We start from the raw sequence: 23,459 nt of genomic DNA, 5'->3' as shown, positions 1-23,459 counted from the left end.
AAGAGTGGTGATCAGAGAAACGTAGGACTTGCCCCTCTCCAGCTAGCCCATATGGACATCCGATAGGTGGGCCATGTATCAAGGAGTCCCCAACCCCCGCGCACCCCTCCCTCAGAATAGGAGTCTACAAAGTCGCCAGTGCTACAACTCTTAAAGAATGACAATAGACACTGCTTTAAAAAAAAAAAAAACCCTTTAATAAACAAAATTAGTCCATCTGAAACTCCCCTTTACAGTAAGGTCCTACTCTTGGGTGGGTTGTAGCTGCGAGATTCCAGTTCCGAAGCAATCGGAGGCTCAGTGCAGACGCGGGCGAACCGGCCGGTGCTGGTGCGGAGGTGCGTGGCCCGCGGAGTGGTGGCCCGGAGGGAAGTGGGGCGAGCGGCAGAGCCCGAGGGCCCAGCTGCGGTCACCGCGGGCGCGCGCACACCTCCAGTGGTCCCCACTGCCCGCGGGGCGCAAACCAGGGCCCCCGCCCCTCCCCCGCCGAGGCCCAGGCGGCGGTCCCCGAAGCGTCCGGCCCGCGGGTGCAGACGGCGGGGGGCGCCAGGGCCAACAGTGTACGGATCTTCCCGGCCGCGTCTGGAGAGTCCCGGCCTCGGCGCGCACCTCGGCCCTGCGTCAGAGCCGCGAGCAGCTCTTCCAGGAGGCGCCGCGGCCTCCCTGCGGCCCATCGGCGGTTCCGGAGCCCGGGCGGCTGAGTCACGGGCGCCGCGGCGGGCAGCTGCGCACCCCCGGCCCTCTCCCGGCGGCGGCGCTCGGGCCTCTGCGCCAGGCAAGTCCGGCCGCCCCCCGGCCTGGCGGCAGCGGGCGCGAGAACCGGCGGGCCCGCGCGGGGGAGGGGCGGGTCGGGCGGCGGCGGCGACGCGGGAGGGGGAGCCGAGCGCCGCGGCCACCCGCCCCAGGCCCGACGTGGCTCAGCTCTTTCCGTGAGGGCGGTGGTGGCCCTTAAAAGGGCCTTTGTGGTGGCATGGGGGGCCGGCTGCGGCGCGGGCGCCCCTCAGTACTCCTGAGAGGCCTGGGTGGCCTTCTTGCCCCCCGCGGGCGCCTTCGGCCCCACGGTGGCGCTGGTCTTCTTGGGCAGCAGCACGGCCTGGATGTTAGGCAGGACGCCTCCCTGGGCGATCGTCACGCCGCCCAGCAGCTTGTTGAGCTCCTCGTCGTTGCGGATGGCCAGCTGCAGGTGGCGGGGGATGATCCGCGTCTTCTTGTTGTCGCGGGCCGCGTTGCCCGCCAGCTCCAGGATCTCCGCGGTGAGGTACTCGAGCACCGCCGCCAGGTACACCGGCGCGCCGGCGCCGACCCGCTCGGCGTAGTGGCCCTTCCGCAGCAGCCGGTGCACGCGGCCCACTGGGAACTGGAGGCCGGCGCGCGACGAGCGCGACTTGGCCTTGGCGCGGGCCTTGCCGCCGGTCTTGCCGCGGCCCGACATGCTGCGCGAGGTAGAAGAGCGGTGAAAACAGACGCCTCGAACCGAACCAACGAACTGCCGCCCGCCGCAGTCCAACTGCTGCCGCGCGCGCCCAGGGGCCGCCCTTATAAGCCCCCAGGGCACACCTCCGCGCCCTCCTGATTGGCTCTTTTCTCGAATACCCGCCTCCGGTTGGCTGCAGTTAACCCTTCCGTGACGCGCCACGGCTGAGGGAGCGCGCCCGCCGATTGGCCCAATTTGAAAACCTTTTGCCCGGGGAAAAAGGCGAGGAGGAGTGGTAGCACGCAGCCAGCCAACCCCTCCCTGAGCGAGCCAATCCACTTGAAGGGCGCCAGATTTAAACGCTACAGCTGGAGCCCAGAACCGGAAGACAGAGAGGGTGGAGTCTGAGCCACCCCAAGAGCCTCTGGGAAATCTGTGAGGGCCTAAGATTTTTAAAGGAACGGGGTCTGCGCCACTGCCCTCCCTTCCAGGTCTGGTCACTCTCCTTCTTTCTCCAACCACCCTGCAAAGGGAAAGTGAAAGAGAGAGGAAATGGGATCCCTTCCCTCTGTGCCCCTCAAAAAGTTCTGTCCCACACCAGACAAAGGTAACTTTAACCTTATGGCTCTCCCCGCCACTTGAAGTGTGAGGATTTCAATATTTATTCAACATGTTCCGTCTGATCTCAGTTCTTTCTGTTCACTTCTTGTTACAAGGAGCCTGCTATGCTGAAAGGAAAAGGACTGGGCAGAGGGATGGGCATCCTCTTGGCTCCACCAACCCTCCCAACCTACCCTCAAATGCCCATATAGGAAATATACCTACAGGAACAACAACAAGAAAAAGACAACACTTTATTGTCACCACTGGGAGCACCTGGCTCCCGCCCACCCCCGCAGTCTGCCCTTACTAATCAGAATACTTAATTTATAGTCAAATATCAAGTAATTTTAAAGCCTGTGTCCCTATCCCGCAGCCAGGGTTCTTTCCCCAGGCCCAACATATTCCTTGAGAGTCCGAGGCGTGGGTAACTGCATAAAAGTGGCAGTATCCCACCTCAGGAGGCTGTAAAGACGGGACGGAAAGGGAGAGTGGCAGCTGAAGGAAGCCACAGGCAAAGTCCAACAGTCAGTAGAGGGCAAGTCATGCCCAAGATGTCAATAATCACAGCGAAACGGAATCACTAAGTATAAAATCTCGGGGAGAAGAAGAGGTGGTGGGTAGAGGCCTGGGCCAGGAGGCATTCCTGGTCAGGAAAGAGGTTGGCCTGAGTCAGGAACCCTGCAGACTGTCCAGTAAAGGGCAAGCATCAGGGGACTCAGACATCGTAGAAGAGCCGGACAAGCTGGTACCGAATGGAGAAGGTGACAGCACTGCCAAGGATCTGTGAGGAGAAACACACTAGAGTCAGAACCATGGAGAAAGGGAAACAAGGAGCTATAAAGCCCTTCCCTGACCACACCTGTAGCAGCAGCAGGAGCAAGGTCAGGTTTCTCTCATGCATGGGCCCGATGACCTTAAGGAGCAAGTTGATGAGGGTCATGTTGTTACACTCCGTGAAGCCACCATCCTCATGCTCGCTCTGGCGCACTGTCACTAGCTGGAGGCTCTCTGCTACCTGGAGGGGCCAGAGGTGGAGAGAACTTCAACTCTGCTTCAGCAATGGAGATCTGCTTCGTACTTCCAAACTCCCCTTGGATCTGATGCAGGCCTAGGATCCCCAGTCCCTGAATTCCGAATGACGGCCTAGAGCCTTACCTCCTTGTTACCCTGTTACCTTTAGAATAAAGGTGCCCAAGAAAGAGAGGTTCTTGGTCTTGAACTTGGAATAGCTCATCTCCAGTTTGCCTGTCTTGGTATTGAGTCTGCAGGGGGAAGAGAGCTTTATGTGACTGGGCCACTACTCCAAGAACTCTCCTCACTGTGGTCAATTAATAGGAAGAGCACCAAACATGGCATCAAACGATCTAAGATCTATTTCTGGCTCTGCTTACTACTGTGTGATCAGAGCTATTAAATTATGTAGGTGAATGTGCTCTGTAATTTAGAAGGGCTAACCATGTAGAAAGAGCCCTTCTTTGGGCCCACTCCCTTTGCACAGCAGATGTATAAGGCTGGCTTTACGCATCCCAAGTGAAAAAGCTACGATGTCCCTTTCAAGCCCCAAAGTGGCTACCTGGGAATACGATGGCGAGGGCAGGGTATGATATGCAGGAGCTGAGGCAGTGAGTAGAGGAAGTTGAACACCTGGGGCATGAAGAAGAGTAGCATGGTCTTGCTGAAGTGTCCCAAGATGCCCACCACGGCAAAGGTCATGCCAGCAAAGTAACAGAAGGTATCTCCCACAAACACCCGTGATGGGTACCTGTGTGGGGGAGAGGATCTGAGCCAGTGGTGGAGGCACTATCCATCTATTCTCTCCCACCCCCTGGGCCCTGGGCTAGCCCTGACTCTAGTTCTGGCCCAGAGGAGACTCTAGCTCTTCCAGCAACTGTCCAGGACCCAAGGCCCTGCGTTCATCTCTTCCGGGGGCTCCACACTACTTCTTTCTAACTGCAACTGGGCAGGGAGCAATTGAAGAATATTTCCAACGAGAGATCCAGAAAACACTCAACATAGGTGTGTGCAGGTTTAGCCTCTCCAGGAGCTGGGTCATGACCAGGACCATACTCATTCTACCATCACATAGCTATCCCCCTAGCCACAGGCCCACTTACCAGTTATGGTAGAGCAATCCCAAGGTGGTGAAAAAAAAGGGTATCATGAAGTAGAGGGAAAAGACATGATCATCTCGACAATCACCTTTGGAAGCAGGAGAAAACGAAAGGAGAAGTTGATAGTACTTCCCTGCATATCTGGGTCCTATTTTTGTCTCTAAGTTCTGTCACAAGGGGTACTCTCCATGTCTCCCAAGTCACATTCAAGAACTCACTATGCCTTTTTTGTCACCCAGGCAATTCCTAATATTCCACTCTAGTTCATGAACCCTTCCTAAGTGAGTTACTGTCTTCAGTTTAGTTTAGATCAGTCAGACCTAGGTTTGAATACCAGTTTTACTTCCTGTGTGACCTCGATCATGACATATTTAAATTCTCTTGCCCCCAGTTTCCTCCACTATAAAATATGGTTCACAAGAACCCCTGCCACATGTTACAAAATTTAAATGAGATAATGCTTTAAAAGTGGTTGTTTTTTTTGTTTGTTTTTAAGATTTTATTTATTTGCCAGAGAGAGAAAAATAGCGCACAAGCAGACAGAGTGGCAGGGAGAGGCAGAGAGAGAAGCAGGCTCCCCGCTAGCAAGGAGACCAATGTGGGACTCGATCCCAGGACCCTAGGAGCATGACCGGAGCCAAAGGCAGCAACTTAACCCACTGAGCCACCCAGGCATCCCTAAAAGTGGTTAGTTTTAATAAGCATTGATATCCATCAGCCAAAGACCACCAGAAACACACCTGCACTCAAAGCTGGGTTTACTGACTTGTAACAAGGGAAACATTGGAGACCACACACCACAGGCAACCATGGGATGCCTCAGTAAAGAGGTATTAGGAGGATTTGTTTTAAGTGATTCTGGGGAGAAAGCAAGGGGGTGGAGTTTTGCCCTAGACTGGGTGCTGTCAATCGAAGTAATTGTATAAGTGAGCATTTCAGTTTTGTCTAAAAAACATGAAGAACTGGTATCAGAAGGAAGCAGCAATTGCTCCTGTTAGCCAGAAGAGGGAGACCTTAGTCATCTTTGAAGGATGCACAAAATGTGGTTCTGTCTATACTTGGACAAGTTTAGGAAGGGACCTGGGTTTACTCTGTATCATGGTCATAGACTGACGCTGTCTGACTTAGAAGTTCTGTGAAATGGTTTACATTCAACAAAAGACTATGGCCTACCTATTAGTGCCAATCCAACTAAAAATGACAGGGCTGCTATTTTTCTTTCTTAACATTCCCCTCGGAACTCCTCAAAGCCAGGTATCAGGCAACTTCCTTAGCACTCACACTTCTCTCCGTACTCCCAAACCCACCTACCTTCTAGCTCCACCAGATTGAAGATGATGATGGAAGCAGCAATGACTAGTGACTGGCCAGCCTCTAGGCCATTAATTCCTGCTAGGATATTGATGGCATTGGTACAGAACACTGCCAGCAGCCCCATGTAGACATAGTACAGGATCCCTGGGGGAAGAAGACAGAAGTGTGCCAACCATAGAAATGAGGACTTAAGGATATTCTACTGAAAAAAAGTGGTGGGGACAGAGGATTGGACGAAGGACCAACAGAAAGGATCTTAGAAGACACAGGGACAAGTCAGGGACACTTGGAGGAGAATCTGGAGTACCAGGAATGATGCTCTGCTAGGTATCTCCCAGGGTGAGGGTGTCCTGAAGTAGGGGCCACAGGGTCAGTGGTGGCAGGGCTACTCACCCAAGTCCAGGTGCAGGCCAAGAATGGGCCGGAAAGGCTTGGGCACCACAATGGTCGTGTTGCCAAAGTTGGTGAAATAGACCATGAGAAGAGGTAGTGAGGCAGCTGTAGGCAGCAGCAGCTTATGACGCCAGCGCAGATTCAGTACATCATCCGCAAAGCCCAGGAAAATCATGCAGCAGATGGCAAGGAGCGCACCTATCAGGGCCACAAACTGGGGGAGGCTCGGGCAGGTCACAGCTCAAGCCTGCGCCCATTTCACCTTTCAAAACTACCTGTCTTTTTGCTCGTTCCTCAGCCCCTCCACCCAAACCCAAACAACCCCAGCTCTCTCAGGTAGCTTCCAGACCCCGGCCACAAGCAACCGCCCCCACTCACCCACTTACTTCATGGTGCGGGAAGGCTTTACACCGCTCCTCCATAAAGCAGTTCAGGAAAGGGAAAGGGATGAAGCAGAAGAGGATGATAAGGAAAACAGCACCGCTGATCACTCCCTGGGACTCTGGGCTGTGGCCCAGCAGCAAAGGGAGGGGGCGGAGGGAGAGGAAAGGGGGCGTGGTCACTCACTAGTGCGGGCACACCAGTGCGGGCCCATCTAAGGAGGAAAGGGGGTGGGGAAGGCCACCAGTGCTGGAATCCCTGATACACCCGAGGGTCCCCTCAACCACAACATCCCTTCCCAGTGTTAGCCAGTGCTGCCCTTCATCTCCCAGAATCCCGAGCTGTCGGCAGAGTTAGGGCTCCGTCTCCGCGGGGTCAGGCACCCCAGTTCCCGCCCGTGCCCTGCGGGCCCCTTCCTCTGCCCTTGCCTCCCGCCCGGTACCCGGGTGCCACCGCTCACATTTGCTGCCGGCCGATTTTGTTGAGGTCCTGGCCACAGAGGTGCGCGGCGATGAAGTGGCCACGGAAGGCGGGGATGAGGGTGACTGTGGCCACAAATCCCAGCAGCGAGCCGATCAAATTCACCAGTAGCGGCATTGGCAACTCCGGGAAGGCCCACATGACGACCTGGCAGGGGCCCCGCTCCGCCACCTCCTCAGCTAACGGACAAGCCGGGCGGAAGCCTTGAGCCTCCGGCAGAGAGAAGCGGCCGCTCCCCACAGGCTGGGTCTTCCCACAGCAGCCTGAACGAAACCTAACAACTCTGACTTCAGGCGCGCTCAGGACTCCCGCGAGCCTCTACAGCGCAACCTCGGCTGTGCCCCCACGGCACTTGCATACCCAGTGTTTCCTCCCGGATCTTGTTCGCAGAGCAACCAGCGTCCTGGAAGGCGGCGGCGGCCATTTTTAATATGGGCACGTAAAGAAGGGGAACCCAAATTGTCCTTTAAACTCTATCTTTATTTGAGAGTGTTCACCACGAGGGTACTGGGAAAACAACTAAATACAGACAAACAAAAGCGGATACTCTCCTAACGCCATATTTAAAATGTATAGCCCGAACCGGACAAACTCTGCCCGGTTCCAAGATGAACACCTCCTGTCCCACGTGTCTGACACCGCTTACTCCCGGTTCCACGTCAGTTTTAGGTCCGCCGGCCTCAGCCGGTCACGTTTAAAGGGCCAGTACCCCGCGTTTCCTCTGGGCTACCCCTGGAGCGGGGAAGATGGCTCTTGGAAGCAACGGGGTAGGCAGGAGGGACGAGGGTGAGGAGCCTCTCCTGCTCGCGGTAGAAAACCTGTTGCCAACGTAGTCGGAAGTCAAGGTAAACGCAGCTTAGTTCCCGGGAACGCAGCTACACTTCAGAAGCTGCTGCAAATTCTAAAGCCGAGACACTTGATAAGTCCCTCCCACTCCTCCCACTCCTCCCACTGCTCCCACTCCTCCCACTCCTCCCACTCCTCCCACTCCTCCTACTCCATGTTTTCCTTGTCCTCGAGTCAGGTACTTTGCCTTCATCATCCCACCTACTTCTGCCCCCGCAGCAGCAGTAGTTGCCCAGCAACCCAGCGGGGCACTTCACCACTGAAGGGACTGGCAGTGCCCTCCGGTCTTGAATTTAACTCGGGACTTGGCTTTTCCTTGGTCCTCCATTGTGCCAAGCTCCCAAATCGAGGAGGGGAGGCTGTGTCTAAGGAAGCAAGAGACTCAGCCCCACACGTGCCTTCCTGCGGGCCCTCTTCCTCCAGGTTACCGTGCCTTCTGCTTGGCACCTGTGTCCTTGCAAATAACAGTTCACCAGCTTCATTCCCTTTCATTCACCAGCGGGGTCTCAGTGGAAAATGACTTATGTTCCATAGAGAGATAACCACCATCTGGGACTACAGAGACAACTTAAGTATCCCCTCACTTTGTCTGCTCTCGGAAATCCAGAAGTCAGGTTGACTCTTTTTAGGTCGAAGATGGTCTCTCCTGCCTCTCAAAACTACGTGTTAAATGTCCCTCCTACTTGAAGGCAGTTCTAATTAGCAACAAAAACTGCATATGTATGAAATATACTTAATATACATATAGTAATCCCAGTAACATACTTGATAGTATTCCACCAGATTTTCAGTACCTCTTATCCCACAAGTAGTGTGTGTGTGTGTGTGTGCGCATGCATACATGCATTTGTGTCTTTTAGACTGGAAACTCCCTAGAGGCAATTGTTTTCTATTCCACAGAGTATACCCCATGGGGCTAAGGACACAGAGATATATGTATACAAGGCACCCACACAATGAGTCTGTGCCTTAAAGAAGGACAAATGGCAATTGGAGCACATGGAAAGAGCAATTAGTTGTGACCAGGGAAGGTAAGTAGGCTCTCCAAAGATTTCGGTAGGTGGTAAGAGTGGAAGGGCCTCCCGAGTAGGGGAAGTGAGACTCCAGGAGCAGGTGGAAAGGAGGAGCTTGTGGGAGCCTCAGAGGAGGCAGCATTCAGTTATCTTGTTGATCAGGAGCAGGCTGAGACTCCCTGGAGGTTGGAGGGACAGCGTATCTATTTCCTTCCTTATTAGGAGTTCAGTCATAATAAATCTTCCTTCCAACCTGGCATCAGGAACCTCTGACTTTTCTCCAGAGATCATTAGCCACCCCCAACCCACGTACAACCCCCACTTTAACAGGGTTGGGAGGGGACTTGTTCAAAGACAAATCACTAGAAATTCCTCATCCAATATACATGTTACCATCAGAACATGGTTACTGGGGTACTGGCATTACAGTATTTTTGTTCCCATGATGGAATATGCCCAGTTGATTATCAGCCTAATTAGGAGAGACAAACATAGGACTTGGCCACACTTGAAATTTTGTGCCTTTCCTGGTAAAAATTCAAACATTTGCCTGAATGTTAAAGCTGGTTCTAGAATTCACAGATCAGGTGAGTTGTCGGTGGCTTCTGCTGGTTTCTTGGGCTGAGTAAACAACATCTGAGATGCCTGTCTCCTACTAGGAGGCCTGAGTGCCTCCCACTGAGCAAGGCCAATCTGTTGTTAAGTTGGATTGCCTGTCAAAGTCTGTCCCAAATATGTCTTACAGTGCCTAAAAAGTCCATGAGACAGCTTTGGATAGTCTGGGGCAATGACACTTGTAGGACCCTATCTGTGGCTCTTTCCAGGCAGGTGAGTTACTTTTTCCTTTTCTTCCTGCTTCTCCCCTGACAGTGTATCAGAAATTGTTAGCTGAGGAGTGCCTGAGAGGCTCAGTCGTTAAGTCTCTGCCTTTGGCTCTGGTCATGGTCCTGGGGTCCTGGGATTTGGCTCCCTGCTCAGTGAGGGGCCTGCTTCTCTCTCTCCCACTCCCCCTGCTTGTGTTTCCTCTCTCTATTCCTCTCAGTCTGTCAAATAAATAAATAAAATCTTTAATAAAAAAAAAGTTGTTAGCTGAAAAGCAAGCCCCAAGATCTCCCATTCCATTGAGATAACATGAGCTTTCAAAAGATGCAAACAATATAGAAATTCTTAGTGTTGGCATGTATAAGGGAATGTCTTGTTAGACTTCAAATTACAAAGGATTTACTAATCCCTACTATATTTGTGGGAAACTTTTACATACTGCAGGGACACAAAGTGATATAAATACACTCCCCTTCCCCCCAGCAGAGTCTGCTTTAGCATATTAAAGCATCTTGGTTGAATATGAGAAAAGACAGATGACTGTGACAGGGGCCCCACTCTTTTTTTTTTTTTAAGATTTTATTTATTTATTTGTCAGAGAGAGAGCGAGTGAGAGCGAGCACAGGCAGAGTGGAAGGAAGAGTCAGAGGGAGAAGCAGGCTCCCTGCGGAGCAAGGAGCCCGATGCGGGACTCGATCCCAGGACGCTGGGATCATGACCTGAGCCGAAGGCAGCTGCTTAACCAACTGAGCCACCCAGGCGTCCCTTTTTTTGTTGTTTTTAAGATTTTATTTATTTGTTTTATTTTATTGGGTTGGGACAGAGGGAGAGGGAGAGAATCCCAAGCAGACTCCACGCTGAGCATAGAACCTGATATGGGGTTCAGTTCCACAACCCCGTGATCACGATCTGAGCCAAAACCAAGACTTGAACTGAGCCACCAAGGTGCCCTTATAGGGTCCCCGCTCTTTTTTTTTTCCTTAAGATTTTACATATATATTTAAAGATTTTATTTATTTATTTATTTTGACAGAGAGAGTGAGTCAGTACAAGCAGGGGGAGCAGGAGAGGGAGAAGTGCAAGGCTCGATCCCAGGACCCTGAGATCATGACCTGAGCGGAAGGCAGACGCTTAACCAACTGAGCTACCCAGGCTCCCCAAGATCTTATATATATTTTTAAAATATTTTATTTATTTCCTTATTTAAGAGAGAGAGAGAGCATGCCAGCACAAGCAAGTGGAGCAGCAGGCAGAAGGAGAGAAAGTAGCAGGCTCCCCACTGAGCAGGTTCCATCCCAGAAGATCCCCAGGACCACAACCTGAGCCAAAGACAGACACCCACTGATGAGCCACCCAGAGACCCAAAGATTTTTTTATATTTGAGAGAGAGAATGAGAGGGAGAGAGCATGAGCAAGGGGAGGGGAAGGAGGAGGGGGGCCAGGGAGAGAGACAAGGGGAACAGGGAGGGAGCCCGCTGAGTAGGGTGTCCAACATGGGCCTCAATCCTAGGACACCAAGGTCATGACCTGAGTAGAAGTCAGACGTTTAACTGACCGAGCCACCCAAGTGGCCTAACAGGGTTACCACTTTATTTTTTATATTTTATTTTTTTTAAAGATTTTATTTATTTATTTGACAGAGAGAGATCACAGATAGGTAGAGAGGCTGGCAGAGAGAGAGAGAGAGAGAGAGAAGCAGGCTCCCCGCCGAGCAGAGAGCCCGATGTGGAACTCGATCCCAGGACCCTGAGATCATGATCTGAGCCGAAGGCAGCGGCTTAACCCACTGAGCCACCCAGGTGCCCCCAGGGTTACCACTTTAAAGCAGCTTCCTCGTGAGTGGGAAAAGCAGACATAAATAATCAGCTAGACTTTAAGACAGAATAAGTGCTAGAGATCTAAGTAACAAGTGGAAGGAAGAGTAGTGGGGCTAACATGGGAGACTCACGTGAGACTGAACCATGAAGCAGTATCTGGCCACCCAGAGCCCAGCGCTTAGTGGAGGAGTTCAGGAAATAAATCCAAGAACTCAGAGAACTGAGATCCCTATGAGGTTGGAGGGTTCCTGAAGAAGGATTCCTGGGGAGGAGTGTCTGCATGTGCACCTAGGCAACTTCTTATATAACCTGCTTCCCTAGCTCTAGCCATTTTGCCTAATAACAGCTTACTCTTGGGGTCTGGCCCTGAGTTCTCTCCTCCCTTCATTGCATGTCTTTTTCTCCCTTTATGACTAGAAACTTCATTCTCGGGGCACCTGGCTGGCTCAGTTGGAGAAGCATGAGATTCTTGATCTCAGGATCCTGGGTTTGAGCCCCATGTTGGGTGTAGAGATTAATTTTTTAAAAATTAATAAACTTTTTTAAAATGCTAGGAATCTTCCATGATTTTTGGTGTCCAGTGATGATGCACGGGCAGGGCTATAGCAAGGCTTGTCCATCACCAGCCATCTCCCCATCGTTCCTTACAGTGAATTCCTAGCATCCCAGGCTACCCCACAGCTTCCTCTGGTTCAGGAACCCTGTTGCTGACCTGCCAGATCCTGCCTAGCTCTGCAGCCCCACACTTCAGAAGGCATTGTATTCCCAGATACTCATTCCTTGGACTTACTGACTGTATTGGGGAAAGAGATTAATACCTTCCCTGTTACCTATCTGGGAGCTGAACCCTTGGCCATATGTAGCTGGAGAAGAAGGGTCTTTTGGGGAATGGGGGTTCCTTTGAATCCTGTTGCAAGAGTTCCCTCCCCCTCCCTTCAGAGGGAAATGACAAGCCCCTGTCCTATACAGATGGAATCGACTCCCTCAAATCTAGGAAAAAGGATGGATCCTGAGGCCAGAGTGTACCTGTAGCATCATTTTGTGTGTGTTTGTTGGGATATCACATATTTGGATGGCATCACATTTTCTGGCTGAGTCTATTGATAGTCCACTGCTACACTGCCAGCTCCCTTCTCATTACCACCTCTTCTACACGTGCTCCATAGGCAGGAGCTGTTACTATGGAAATATATTATTTTTAAAAACAGCAACAGCCCCAGGCTTGGGAAGTATCTCCAGAACAAACCCACACTAGCAAGGAGGTTAATAGGGTGTTCCTGAATCCCAGCTCCTAGTGGGAGGGAGGTGGTGGTGGTGGAGGGGGCTTAATATTCCATGTTCTATTCTCAGAGTCTACCAGGTTCAGGTTCTTTCCGGTCAGTATCTCCTGGACTACTGCCAGGCACTTCTATCTGGGAGGGATGCTCTGCACTTATTTATCCAGGGCCTTGTTTAAGCCAAGAAATGGGAAGGTGCTGAGCCTGACGGTGTTGAGAGAAGGGGCGACGCTATCCACGGGGTTCAGGTCCTTCTTAACCCCCACAACGCGTCTAAACTAGAAATCTAAGCTGCGCAGAGGAAATCAGAGGCGGTATCTCAAGTGAGTGAAGTTACTCCTGCTGTGAGCTCAGGGGAAGGGGAGTACCCCGATTTCAGTATGGGGCGGGGTGGTCAAAGATCCCGCCTATTTTCAACCCCGGAACCTCCTCCACTCTGTGTGGTCCTCCCGCCCTCCTCCAAGCCCTGGAGCCCCGGGCTCGCCAAGCCCCACCCAGCGCGGGTGCGGCTCCTTTAAGGGCGGGGGGGGGCGGGGCGCCGGCCGTGTTGTCAGTGTCAGCTTTGCGCACGCAGCCCTTCCGGAGCCGGTGCCGGTCCTCGATCCCCCACGTCTCTGCAGACGAGTCCCCGCCCGGGTCCGGGAGGGCCCGCGCCGTGGGAGGAGTCGGGCGCTGGCCGGAGACTAACCCAGGTCGGACTGCCGGACCAACCAAGGAGGGAACCGGCCCGCGCAAAGAGGGACCTCGACGTCGCGACCCCCCAGGACTCCTCTCATCGATCTGTGTGTGGCACCCGCTAGTTCCGGACACCCAGCCCCGCAGAGCCCCCGAGCCCGCGCGCGCCCAGCCCCGGGGGAGCCCGCCCCCGCCCCGCGGCCCGCCCGGGCCATGCTCCCCCGGGGCAGCGGCTGAGCCCGAGCCGGGGCCCGGATCGGAGCCCGCGCGGAGCATGGATCCGGGCTGGTGGCAGCAGGACGTGGGCTGGGCGGCTCTACTGATCCTTTTCGCCGCCTCGCTGCTCACGGTGTTTGGCTGGCTGCTACAGTATGCCCGGGGCTTGTGGCTGGCGCGGGCCCGTGGGGGCCGGGGCCCGGGACCCGCCTTAGCTGCGGAGCCCGCGGGCTCCCTGCGGGAGCTGGGCGTATGGCGCTCGCTGCTGCGGCTGCGGCCGACTCGGGCCGGCGCCCCGGAGGAGCCGGGCGTCCGGGGCCTCCTGGCTTCGCTCTTCGCCTTCAAGTCTTTCCGAGAGAACTGGCAACGGGCTTGGGTGCGAGCGCTGAACGAGCAGGCCTGCAGGGACGGGGTGAGTTGGAAAGGAGCACCTGAGTGTTCCCCTCACTCAGCCTTTCCTTCCAAGGGAGGGAGGGAGGTCTGCTTGTGCCTGGAGGGCCAGATGGGGGTGGGGATCAGCTGGAGAACCCTATGGCTTCTCTTCCCCTCTGGGATTAGAGAAAAGGGTGCAGGTGAGGCTGGAGGTTGTGGAAATCTAACCATGTCCCATATTCTGTATTCTGTGGTGGAGGTACTCTCTGGCTCCAAACCCCAGCACAAGTTGCTGTTCTCATAGCAACGCTAATACCTGGGCCTGAAGGCACTTCCGTGTAGCCTGGGTGCTGGCTGTGTTGGAGGAACAGGGATAGCAGGGAAACAAGTGCACCTGCGGAAGGAATTTGCCTGGTCCTCATGCCACCACACCCAGTTAACATTTCATGCCCCTAATCCCTGGTTTGACCAGGCAGATAGATCCCCAAGGAGCCTGAATTACCAACCCCACCAAGCCTTTAGTAATTTTACTGATACAGACTAGCACATCCTCCTTTTTGCTGACCTGCAGTATATATATTGAGGAAAAGGTGTTAAGGTGGAGAGCAGATCTGTGCCCTTCTCAGTGGATGAGCCTGGAGCTGCCCCTTGAGGGTCAGTCACAAACCAGCCCAACCTACTTCCTCCCATTGCACCATGGGCATCTGGTCTCCCAGGAAGTAGGGCAGGAAGCGTGGTCATAAGACTGAGGTAGGGTGGGAGGTAGAGGCCTCCCTGTCATGGGGCCCTCTCCCATCCTGGCGCAGTGATCTCTCTTCGCCCTCACTGTCTATCAGCCTTCTGCCCAGAGGGTTCTTTAGCTCCAGCTCCCACTAGGGCTTTGCTAGCTCCCCAGATGCCTGGAAGCAAACGTGGCCACGCAAGAAGTTGCCCAGTCTCCTCTGTCCAGCTAGCCAGCAGAAAGCCAGACGGCTTCTGTTAGTCCACATCTTGAACTCATCCCTCCACCCAGTTTTTCCTGTACCTTGTCCCTAGGTCAGGAGTGGCACCTCGGGACAGCTGACTCAGCTGGACATTGGCCTCCCTTGCAGGGGGTGGGGAGATTGGGGTTCCAAGCATCCATCTCCCCATCTCCCTGGGCCTGGCCTTCAAACAAGCCAGCAACAGGAACAGAGAAGTTGGTATTCTCTGATTTGCCAGGCTCATGAGTCCCGTGAATTTGTTTCCTCCCATCCCAAGACCCAGGGAAGGGCAGCCAGCTCAATTTGTGCCCCCTCCTCAATTCTTCTTCCCATCTTCTCTCTGGATGGTGCTTCAGTAGGCTGTTTCCATTGCTGTGTAAGAATTAGGAAGCTCTTTCAAGACCTAAGCTAAGCAGCTTTCTGCTGCCTAATACCACCCTGCTGTTTGCCTTGAGGAATTAGCTCGGTCCTGGACCCTTGAGCCATCTGAGCTTGCTTTTCTTCCCAGTCCCTCTGGGAAAGTTCCCCAAGGCCATGCTGAGCTAGTCTTCAACCCCAACAATATGGATAGGGTCATACCCTTGAATGTCCGCATCCTACTTATCTGGAAGAAGCCTTAGCCTCGTTTCTTCAACTCTTATCTTGACTCAAGTGGCCTTGCTTCCTTTACCCTTAGTTCAGCCGTGTCCCTCTCTCCCCAGTTATATGTATGTACCAACCAAAACCTTTATTACGATTTTTTTCTATGCACACCTTTCTTTGGGGGTAGATTGGGGGATGAAGAAGAAGGTGAGGGGAGAAGAGGGAGGCTCCTGATAATTCCAGGAGAAATCTAGGGTCTTCTGCTCAAGGTGATTTGATCTTTGAGGTGGTCTAGCTCCAGGGCTCTCCCTAGTAACTGCAGGCCCCAGAGGGGTGTGGTTCTAGGGGAACACTTCCTGTCCTAAAGCCCTGAGCCAAGGAGGGGCCAGCAGCCAGCCTGCAGCCTCCGCAGTGCCAGGGCCCAGCCAATAACTGAGCAGGCCAGCCCTGTGGGGGGCAGCTCCAGAGACCTGAGCCTCTGTCCACATTACTCCCTCAGAGTTCCATCCAAATTGCCTTTGAGGAGGTGCCCCAGGTCCCACCCAGAGCCAGCATTAGTCATGTGACCTGCGTAGACCAATCGGACCGCACCATGGTAAGGGTTTGTGGGGCACTGCCTTCCACAGGGCCTGAGGGGGGGCTGATCCCAAGAGTTCTTTTTAGTCTAAGGGCTCTTCACTTGGAGTCTCTAAATGCCTTTGGCATCCAAGGACTGGGTTCGGGAGGTCTGAGAGCCGCATTCAAATTACATGCGTAATGGGGCATATGTGTATGTATCTGCATTTTTCTGGACAGGGAGTCTTTGGGTTTTATTTAATTCTTTTATGGGCTTGTGACCCCAAAAAAGTGAAGTCCCAAGGAAAAGCAGGTGGGGTGGGCTCTTTATAGGGCAGAGCGAAGCAGGGTTGAGCCCCCGTCCTCTCATCACACCTGACCCTCGTTGTCTCCGTGCCTTGCTGGTCTCAGGTGCTGCATTGCCAGCTCTCTGCTGAGGAGGTGATGTTCCCAGTCTCTGTGACCCAGCAGTCCCCCGCTGCCGTCTCCATGGAGACCTACCACGTCACTCTGACACTGCCACCAACACAGGTGGAGGGGGATGTGGGAAACCGAGTTGGGCAGGGGGTGGTTCAAGGCCTCAGCCTTGCATTTGGGTTCCTCTCTGGGACAGAATCAGGGAAGGGAGGGTCCTGGGGAGTAGGGAGTCAGTTGGAGGCATGAGGCAAGTCAACCCACCCCTTTGTCCATCCCCCGCAGTTGGAAGTCAGCCTGGAGGAAATCCCTGACGAGGGGCTGCTCGTGTCCTGGGCCTTTACTGATCGCCCAGACCTCAGCCTGACGGTGCTGCCCAAGCTGCAGGCCAGGGAGGTAAGGGGGCAGGCTGGGGTGGAAGAGGCAGAGCAGGGAGGCTATGCAGAGCTGGGGGCCCCATCTCTTTGTTCTCTTCACCATGCAGAGAGGCGAGGAGCAGGTGGAGCTCTCCACGATTGAAGAATTGATTGAGGACGCCATCGTCAGCACCCAGCCGGCCATGATGGTCAACCTCAGGGCTTGCTCTGTGCCTGGAGGCCCGGTAAGTAAGTCCTCAAAGCAAATCATTTGTAAGCAGAATGTCCCCAGTGTGCTCTGTTGGGATTCCTGTTCTTTTTACCTCCTTCTGCTCTTAGGTGCCCAGTGAGAAGCCACCCATGGTGCCCCAGGCACAGCCTGCCATCTCCAGACCTACACGGTTATTCCTACGGCAGCTTCGAGCATCTCACCTGGGAAGTGAGTTGGAAGGTAAGAGCCAGAAGCAGCTGGGGGACTGCCAAGGCTATGGGTGCAGGTGTTCCCTGCCCTTCTGCCAAGGGTGTGGCTTCATTATTCCTCAGTGGCTTCCTGTCTTTGATCTGAGCATCATCTAATTTCTGGTTCCTCCCAGGCACTGGGGAACTGTGCTGTGTAGCTGAGCTCGACAACCCAGTGCAACAGAAGTGGACCAAGCCCGTGAGCGCTGGTCCCGAGGTGGAGTGGACAGAGGACCTGGCCCTGTAAGGAGTGACTCCTCCACCCCCACCCCTGCTCTCATGGGCAGACTGAGGATCAAACCCTTCCAGCATAGCTCTGGCATGAATCAGCTCTGCTGTCAGTATACTCTTTTGTGAACCCCAATTGTATGCCAGGCCCTGGCCTAGGTCCTGGGGATACGAACATGACCAAGTTGATTGCCGGCTCCAGGCAGAGACAGATGTACATAAAGAAGATGGGATAAGAGCTCCAGTCAAGATTTGCCCTGGGCATGCTTAAGTGGGGGAGATTAATTCCCACAGGGGGCTAATAAAGATCAGAGTAGGCTTCCTGGAGGAGGTGGCATTTAAACCACACCTTACAGCAAGAATAGGATTTCAGGGGCACCTGGGTGGCTCAATGGGTTAAAGCCTCTGCCTTCGGCTCAGGTCATGATCCCAGGGTCCTAGGATTGAGCCCCGCATCCGGCTCTTTTCCTCCTCTCTCTCTCAGCCTACCCGCGATCTCTCTCTGTCAAATAAATAAATAAAATCTTTAAAAAAAAAAAAAAAGAATAGGATTTCAACAGAATGTGACAGAAAAGTGTTTTTGGCAGAGGAAACAGCCTGAGCAAAGGGAAGGGGGTGGTTTGACATAGAGAGAGAGAGAGACAGGGAGGGCAAGACCAGGGAGGATCCATGCCCAGTGTACTGCGCAGAACCCTGTCCTATTCCCTTGGTAAGAGAGGGTGTTTGTTTTTCCATTTTTTAAAAAATTTCATTGATTTAAGTGATCTCTCCACCCAATGTGGGGCTCCATCTCATGACCCTGACATCAGGAGTCACGTGCTCTTCCACAACTCAGCTGGCCAGGTGCCCCTGGAAGAGAGAATATTTTTGGAGAGCAGGAGTTAATCCAATTGGAGCCCTTGTTCCTGCTTGTTTATGTACATCCCTCTTTGCCTCTGGCTTGTGATCAGTTCGAGGGTGGGTTTGGTTTGCTAATTGTCACCCTCCCTGCCTCACTTCCCCTTGGCCACAGGGATCTGGGCCCCCAGAGCCGGGAGCTGAGCCTCAAAGTGCTGAAGAGCAGCAGCTGCGGAGACTGTGAGTAAGGGGCAGGGAGGAGCCCCTCTGCTGGGTGCTGAGTGGGGTCTGGTCATGGGCCCAGCTCACAATGCTGTCCCTTTCCCCAGCTGAAATCTTGGGCCAGATCACACTGTCTGTGGGCCCCCCTTCCAGACCTCTGTCCCGAAGACAGGTCTGCCCACTCACCCCTGGGCCGGGAAAAGCCCTGGGACCTGCGGCCACCATGGCAGTAGAGGTAAGAAGCTGAGCCCAGGGGGGTTGACCGGAGGACACTGGGGACTGGGGAAGGGCAGTCTTTGAGTTCCGCCTCTTTGCTCTTCCCCTTCTGGGCAGCTTCAGTATGAGGAGGGCTCCCCCCGGAACCTGGGCACTCCAACTCCCTCCACTCCACGCCCCAGCATCACACCCACCAAGAAGATCGAGCTAGACCGAACCATCATGCCTGATGGCACCATTGTGACCACAGTCACCACCGTCCAGTCCCGGCCCCGTGTAGAAGGGAAACTAGGTAAAGAGAAGGGAGCCCAGTTCGAGCCAGGGTCCCCTGGCTGCAGACCCGTGTGGGGCAGGGAAGGGCAAGGGAAGCCCTAATTCCAGCTCCTCCTGTTTTCCAGCCACAACTTCCATCCACAATCTTTGTCTCTCAGACCTCCCCTTACATCCTTCCTTTTCCCCACTGTTCCTCTCCCGCCAACCATCCTGGGATCCTGGGTCTGCCGGGCCCTCCTGCAGGACCCTTGCCCTTCTGTCTCTCCCGTTCCCTGCTGTCTTTTCACAGGTCTCCTGCCAGCCCTTTCCCCAGACCCAGGCACCTAGTTGTCCCTCCCTCTACCCTCAACCTTCTAGCACCTTTGGGATCTGCCAACTAACCCAGTGACCTCTGTGATACTTGTCTCACTCCTGGGGGCCCTCCATGACATTCTTCCCATCTCTGGGGGCCCCAAGGGGCTCCCTCTGCCCCCAGGCATCTTCATGGTATCTCCCCATGCCCTGGGTAGGCCCCACGACCCTTCCCCACACTCCCATTGGTTCCCGTGGTGTCTTTTTGCCCCCCTGGCATCTTATTAATCACCCGCGTGATTAACTGTCCCTTAGGCACCCCTGCCCTCTGAGTCAGCCAAAGCCTGCATCTCAATACAGTAGGGGGTGGGGGCCACTTTAAGGCACCTCCCAGCTCACTGACCCTCCCCCACCCACCAGACTCCCCCTCCCGCTCCCCGTCCAAGGTGGAGGTGACTGAGAAGACGACAACTGTGCTGAGTGAGAGCAGCGGCCCCAGCAGTACCTCCCACAGCAGCAGCCGTGAGTGGGGGGATCGGGAGGTGTGAGTGTCGGAGGGCACGGGGGCCCCAGAGTCAAGAAGCCATTTTGTGTGGGACCCAGGAGCCAGGGAGCAGTCAGGTTATCCAGCCTCTGTACCCCCCCAGCAGGGGAGAGCCACCTTTCCAACGGCTTGGACCCTGTCGCAGAGACAGCGATTCGTCAGCTCACTGAGCCCAGCGGGCGGGCAGCCAAAAAGACACCCACCAAGCGTAGCACTCTTATCATCTCTGGCGTTTCCAAGGTAACATGGCTCTGAGGAGAGGAGCTGGGATAGGGAGAAAGCCCTGATGGGTCACTCCTGCCCATTAAAACATGTCGCTCCTGCCAGGTGCCCATTGCTCAGGACGAGTTGGCACTATCTCTGGGCTATGCGGCATCTCTGGACGCCTCCATGCAGGAGGACGCAGGAACCAGTGGGGGTCCCTCCTCCCCGCCCTCAGACCCACCAGCCACGTCCCCAGGACCCCTCGATGCCCTCTCCAGCCCCACCAGCGTCCAGGAAGCAGATGAGACAACACGTTCGGACATTTCTGAGAGGCCATCTGTGGATGACGTTGAGTCGGAAACAGGGTCTACCGGTGCGCTGGAGACCCGCAGCCTCAAGGATCACAAAGGTGGGGAGACATTGGCAGCACCCCCTCCCTTTCTTTTATGCCCAGTATCAGGACCTGGGTCCTACTGGACACTTAGGGGAATGGGATTCTCAACCCAGTTTTGCCTTCTCCTTCCTCCGCTAAGGGATCCCCAGAGTTCCCAGCCTGTTTCAGCCAAGCCAGAGTAGAGAAGGAAAACTTACTGCCTAGGCTCCTGGCCTGGGTCTGACAGGCCACCAGTGACAGCAAGGGATGCTGGAGTCGTTCTCTTTACCTACACTTTTCTTCTTGGGTCTAAGCACACATGTTCTCTCCTATGGTTTTCTTTTCTTTTCTTTTTTTTTTTTTTTTTTAAGATTTTATTTATTTATTTGACAGAGAGAGATCACACGTAGGCAGAGAGGCAGGCAGAGAGAGGAAGGGAAATAGGCCTCCCGCTGAGCAGAGAGCCTGATGTGGGACTCGATCCCAAGACCCTGAGATCATGACCTGAGCCGAAGGCAGCGGCTTAACCCACTGAGCCACCCAGGCGCCCCTCCTATGGTTTTCTTTTTTTCCTCCCTGCCGCCTTCCATTCTGTACTCTCTTCCTTATGAGTATAAGGAATCCTACCCCGGGATCAACTCTAGAAATGTCCTTCTAGCAGCCACATGGCTGGCCCAGGGATTGGCTGGTGCTTTTCTCACTTCTAAGGATGAGGGGCTTGCCCCCCACATTTTTATCCCTCTGCCAATGAGTCTGTCAACCACAAATGTATTTAACTGTGACTTAAGCCTTCATCACTTCTTGGGATAATGAGATTCCTAAGTCCAAAGCCCGCTGTGTAAGCACTTTTCTCATTATGTTGGTTCTGAATTTACCTCCCTGAGGTTTTCCAGCTGCCCCGCTTCCTGCTTACATCCTGGAATTTGGTTGACGAGTCAGTGCCTACCTTGTCCTTCTATGACTTTATGGGCTTTTAGGAGTACCCTCTGCTCAGCCTTTGTCTTCCCATAGTAGAAGCCCAGTTGTCAGTCTGGTGCTCAGCGGCAGTAGCCAGCAGTGCACACATGAATCCCATAAGCACCTCCATTTTTCTCCTTAGGAAAGATAGAAGGCATATTTTGTCTCTACTTTCTTTTGTAAGGAAGCCTGGCTTTTAGACAGAGGAACTGCTTCTGTATCTTCAACCCCTGCGCGCTTGGTCCTTTCTCTGCTCCCCATCTCACCCCATGCGAGCTGTGCCCCCTCTTTCTGCCTCAGCCTCCCCTCTTCCCCCACAGTGAGTTTCCTGCGCAGTGGCACGAAGCTTATCTTCCGCCGGAGGCCTCGCCAGAAGGAAGCTGGTCTGAGCCAATCACACGACGACCTCTCCAACACCACGGCCACACCCAGTGTCCGAAAGAAGGCCGGCAGTTTTTCTCGCCGCCTAATCAAGCGCTTTTCCTTCAAATCCAAACCCAAGGCTAATGGCAATCCCAGCCCCCAGCTCTGAGGGCCCTTCTCACATCCTGAGCTAGGAGAGGGCAGGAGTCCTCTCAGCCCACCCCCCACATCCTCTTCCATTCCCCTTCCTGGATTCCCAACAGCCTGGGCCAGGGAAGCCCTCTGGGTTCCAGGAAGCCCTGTGCACCCTGGGCTGTGGGGCCAGTTGGAAGGGTACTTGCAACGGGAAGCATGAGACAGGCGGGCACCCGTTGCTGAGGACGCCGAAGAGGGAGTGGGTGGCTGGGAGTGAGAGGAGGGCTCCGTCCCTGCACATGTGGGCATTCCTCAGAACTGGTTGCCTGCTGTTGACATTGGCCCCTCAGAGGAGCCCCAGGGTGCTCAGCTCCTCAGCTGGTCCTTCCTCCCCTATTTATTCTCTTTTCTATTTATATGTGTGGTCCAGGGCCCTCAGCGAACAGATCAGAGAGGGCATTTCTCCCAGGTGACCCTTCTTTTCCTGTCCCAGGAGGGTAGGCAGTTAATTCCCTTTGGGACAGGACTCCCATGTCTCCCTCAGGTCCCCACTCTGACCAGCACCAGTGTCTGCCTCTGGGGACATTGGCAGCTCACAGAAAGCCGGGCTGGTGCCCCGGAAGGGGGGCAGGTACTCCCCACCTCCCTGCCTCCCCTTCTGCTCCTCATCCTTCCCTCCCCTTTATTACTGTTTTTGTACTTGATGCCTTCTCCGTGAGCAGTGGCTCTGTTGGAAGGAGGGAGCCAGGAGCTGGGTGGAAGCCTTCCCCAGAGAAATGGCTTCAGGGGCTTCATTAAAGACTGTGATGATAATGGCACAAGAGCAGGGCTACACCTCTGTGTGTTGGGAGATGATGATGTCCATTGCTGTGTGATGGCTTGGAATTTAATTTATTAAATTAAAGTCAAATTGGAGTTTATAAAGTGGTTATCCTTTGAAAGGTCAGTGAGCAGCAAAGCTGTGGCATTGGTAGGGTGGGAAGATCAGGGACGGGGGGCCCAGATAGTGTGGTGGGGTAGATGACACACATGTTGGGTCTGTTAAGAAGTTCATGCAGGGAAGAAGGGATACGTGGAGAGACGATGGGAGAACGAGTCTTTGAGGGGTGAAGTCATAGCAAAAAACATCAATCAGAGAAAAAAGTAAAAAAACTCGTACAGGCATCTTCATTCCCCTTTCTTGAATAGGCTGCTCCTTCCAGGATATGATAGGATCCTAAGCATGGATTCTGGATCTAGATGGCCTAGATTTGAGTCTCAGCTCTTCTACCTGTGTGACCTCGGGCAAGTTATGTTACCACAGAGTGCCTCAGTTTTTTCATCTGTAAAATGGGAACTGTGATAGTAGCTATGACTTGGTTGTGGCTGAGAAGTAAATGCATGAAGTGCTTACTATTCTGCTGGCATATGGTCAATGCTGAATAAGTGCTAACTGTTGCCTCACAAGAGACAGATTGGGAGGGGGAAGTCTTATAAAGGTTTCATCATACTGAAAAGTCTTTCATTCCTAAATATGGCCAAGCTTCAGGGAGTTCTGGCTGCTAGCAAATTCTTCACTCCTGGTTCCTGTTCTTTGGGACCTTACCCAGGATTTGAACCAGGGAAGCTGCTGCAGGATGTCAGACAGAGCCCTGGACGGGGGAAAGAAAGCCTGAATGTACCACAGACAACACCAAGTGACCTTGGACAGACCAAGGTCTTTCTGGACCTTCTGGACCTCTACTTCCTCATCCCTAAAATGAAGAGTGACCTAG

General features: G+C 53.9%; 3 protein-coding genes across 8 annotated transcripts; 1 reads left to right on the top strand and 2 right to left on the bottom strand.

Annotated features, from left to right (window-relative positions):
• Positions 1-174: 174 nt before the first annotated feature.
• Positions 175-1,525, bottom strand: LOC101693436 (histone H2AX). The gene has a single exon (XM_004750020.3). The coding sequence runs from the start codon at positions 1,430-1,432 to the stop codon at positions 1,001-1,003; it is 432 nt and encodes a 143-aa protein (XP_004750077.1). The 5' UTR covers positions 1,433-1,525; the 3' UTR covers positions 175-1,000.
• A 723-nt stretch (positions 1,526-2,248) lies between these two features.
• DPAGT1 (dolichyl-phosphate N-acetylglucosaminephosphotransferase 1) lies at positions 2,249-7,099 on the bottom strand. 5 transcript variants are annotated; one of them, XM_004750017.3, is made up of 9 exons: positions 6,677-7,092; positions 6,222-6,342; positions 5,836-6,049; positions 5,440-5,586; positions 4,132-4,216; positions 3,591-3,779; positions 3,192-3,279; positions 2,877-3,032; positions 2,249-2,798 (listed from the first exon to the last, which is right to left on the bottom strand). In XM_004750017.3, exons 1-9 carry the CDS (start codon positions 6,835-6,837, stop codon positions 2,733-2,735), a joined length of 1,227 nt encoding a protein of 408 aa, XP_004750074.1. In that variant the 5' UTR covers positions 6,838-7,092; the 3' UTR covers positions 2,249-2,732. The 5 variants fall into 5 exon arrangements, with proteins under 5 accessions (XP_004750074.1, XP_004750073.1, XP_044936377.1 ...); XM_004750016.3 differs by having other exon boundaries at positions 2,249-3,032; positions 6,677-7,099; XM_045080442.1 differs by having other exon boundaries at positions 2,249-3,032; positions 6,222-6,430; positions 6,677-6,802.
• A 5,906-nt stretch (positions 7,100-13,005) lies between these two features.
• On the top strand, positions 13,006-22,625 carry C2CD2L (C2CD2 like). Of its 2 annotated transcripts, none has more exons than XM_004750243.3 (14): positions 13,006-13,774; positions 15,778-15,873; positions 16,245-16,364; positions 16,533-16,643; positions 16,732-16,848; positions 16,943-17,054; positions 17,197-17,305; positions 18,303-18,367; positions 18,457-18,584; positions 18,683-18,857; positions 19,550-19,651; positions 19,780-19,913; positions 20,001-20,286; positions 21,528-22,625. In XM_004750243.3, exons 1-14 carry the CDS (start codon positions 13,421-13,423, stop codon positions 21,737-21,739), a joined length of 2,121 nt encoding a protein of 706 aa, XP_004750300.2. In that variant the 5' UTR covers positions 13,006-13,420; the 3' UTR covers positions 21,740-22,625. The 2 variants fall into 2 exon arrangements, with proteins under 2 accessions (XP_004750300.2, XP_044936374.1); XM_045080439.1 differs by having other exon boundaries at positions 19,777-19,913.
• Positions 22,626-23,459: the final 834 nt, after the last annotated feature.

The sequence above is a fragment of the Mustela putorius genome, unplaced genomic scaffold (assembly GCF_011764305.1).
Source record: "Mustela putorius furo isolate JIRA1106 unplaced genomic scaffold, ASM1176430v1.1 tig00000460_pilon_pilon_pilon, whole genome shotgun sequence".
Taxonomy (NCBI): domain Eukaryota; kingdom Metazoa; phylum Chordata; class Mammalia; order Carnivora; family Mustelidae; genus Mustela; species Mustela putorius.
This window is presented reverse-complemented; position numbering and strand designations above follow the sequence as displayed.

Excerpts from the sequence above, each read along its gene's own strand:
- LOC101693436 (XM_004750020.3), bottom strand. The coding sequence starts at position 1,432 with ATGTCGGGCCGCGGCAAGACCGGCGGCAAGGCCCGCGCCAAGGCCAAG.
- DPAGT1 (XM_004750016.3), bottom strand. The coding sequence starts at position 6,837 with ATGTGGGCCTTCCCGGAGTTGCCAATGCCGCTACTGGTGAATTTGATC. Across the intron at positions 4,217-5,439 it reads CAATCTGGTGGAGCTAGAAG|GTGATTGTCGAGATGATCAT; the intron begins GTAGGTGGGTTT and ends CTGCTTCCAAAG. Across the intron at positions 3,780-4,131 it reads GGATTGCTCTACCATAACTG|GTACCCATCACGGGTGTTTG; the intron begins GTAAGTGGGCCT and ends TCCCCCACACAG.
- C2CD2L (XM_045080439.1), top strand. The coding sequence starts at position 13,421 with ATGGATCCGGGCTGGTGGCAGCAGGACGTGGGCTGGGCGGCTCTACTG. Across the intron at positions 18,368-18,456 it reads GAGCAGCAGCTGCGGAGACT|CTGAAATCTTGGGCCAGATC; the intron begins GTGAGTAAGGGG and ends CCCTTTCCCCAG. Across the intron at positions 20,287-21,527 it reads CAGCCTCAAGGATCACAAAG|TGAGTTTCCTGCGCAGTGGC; the intron begins GTGGGGAGACAT and ends CTTCCCCCACAG.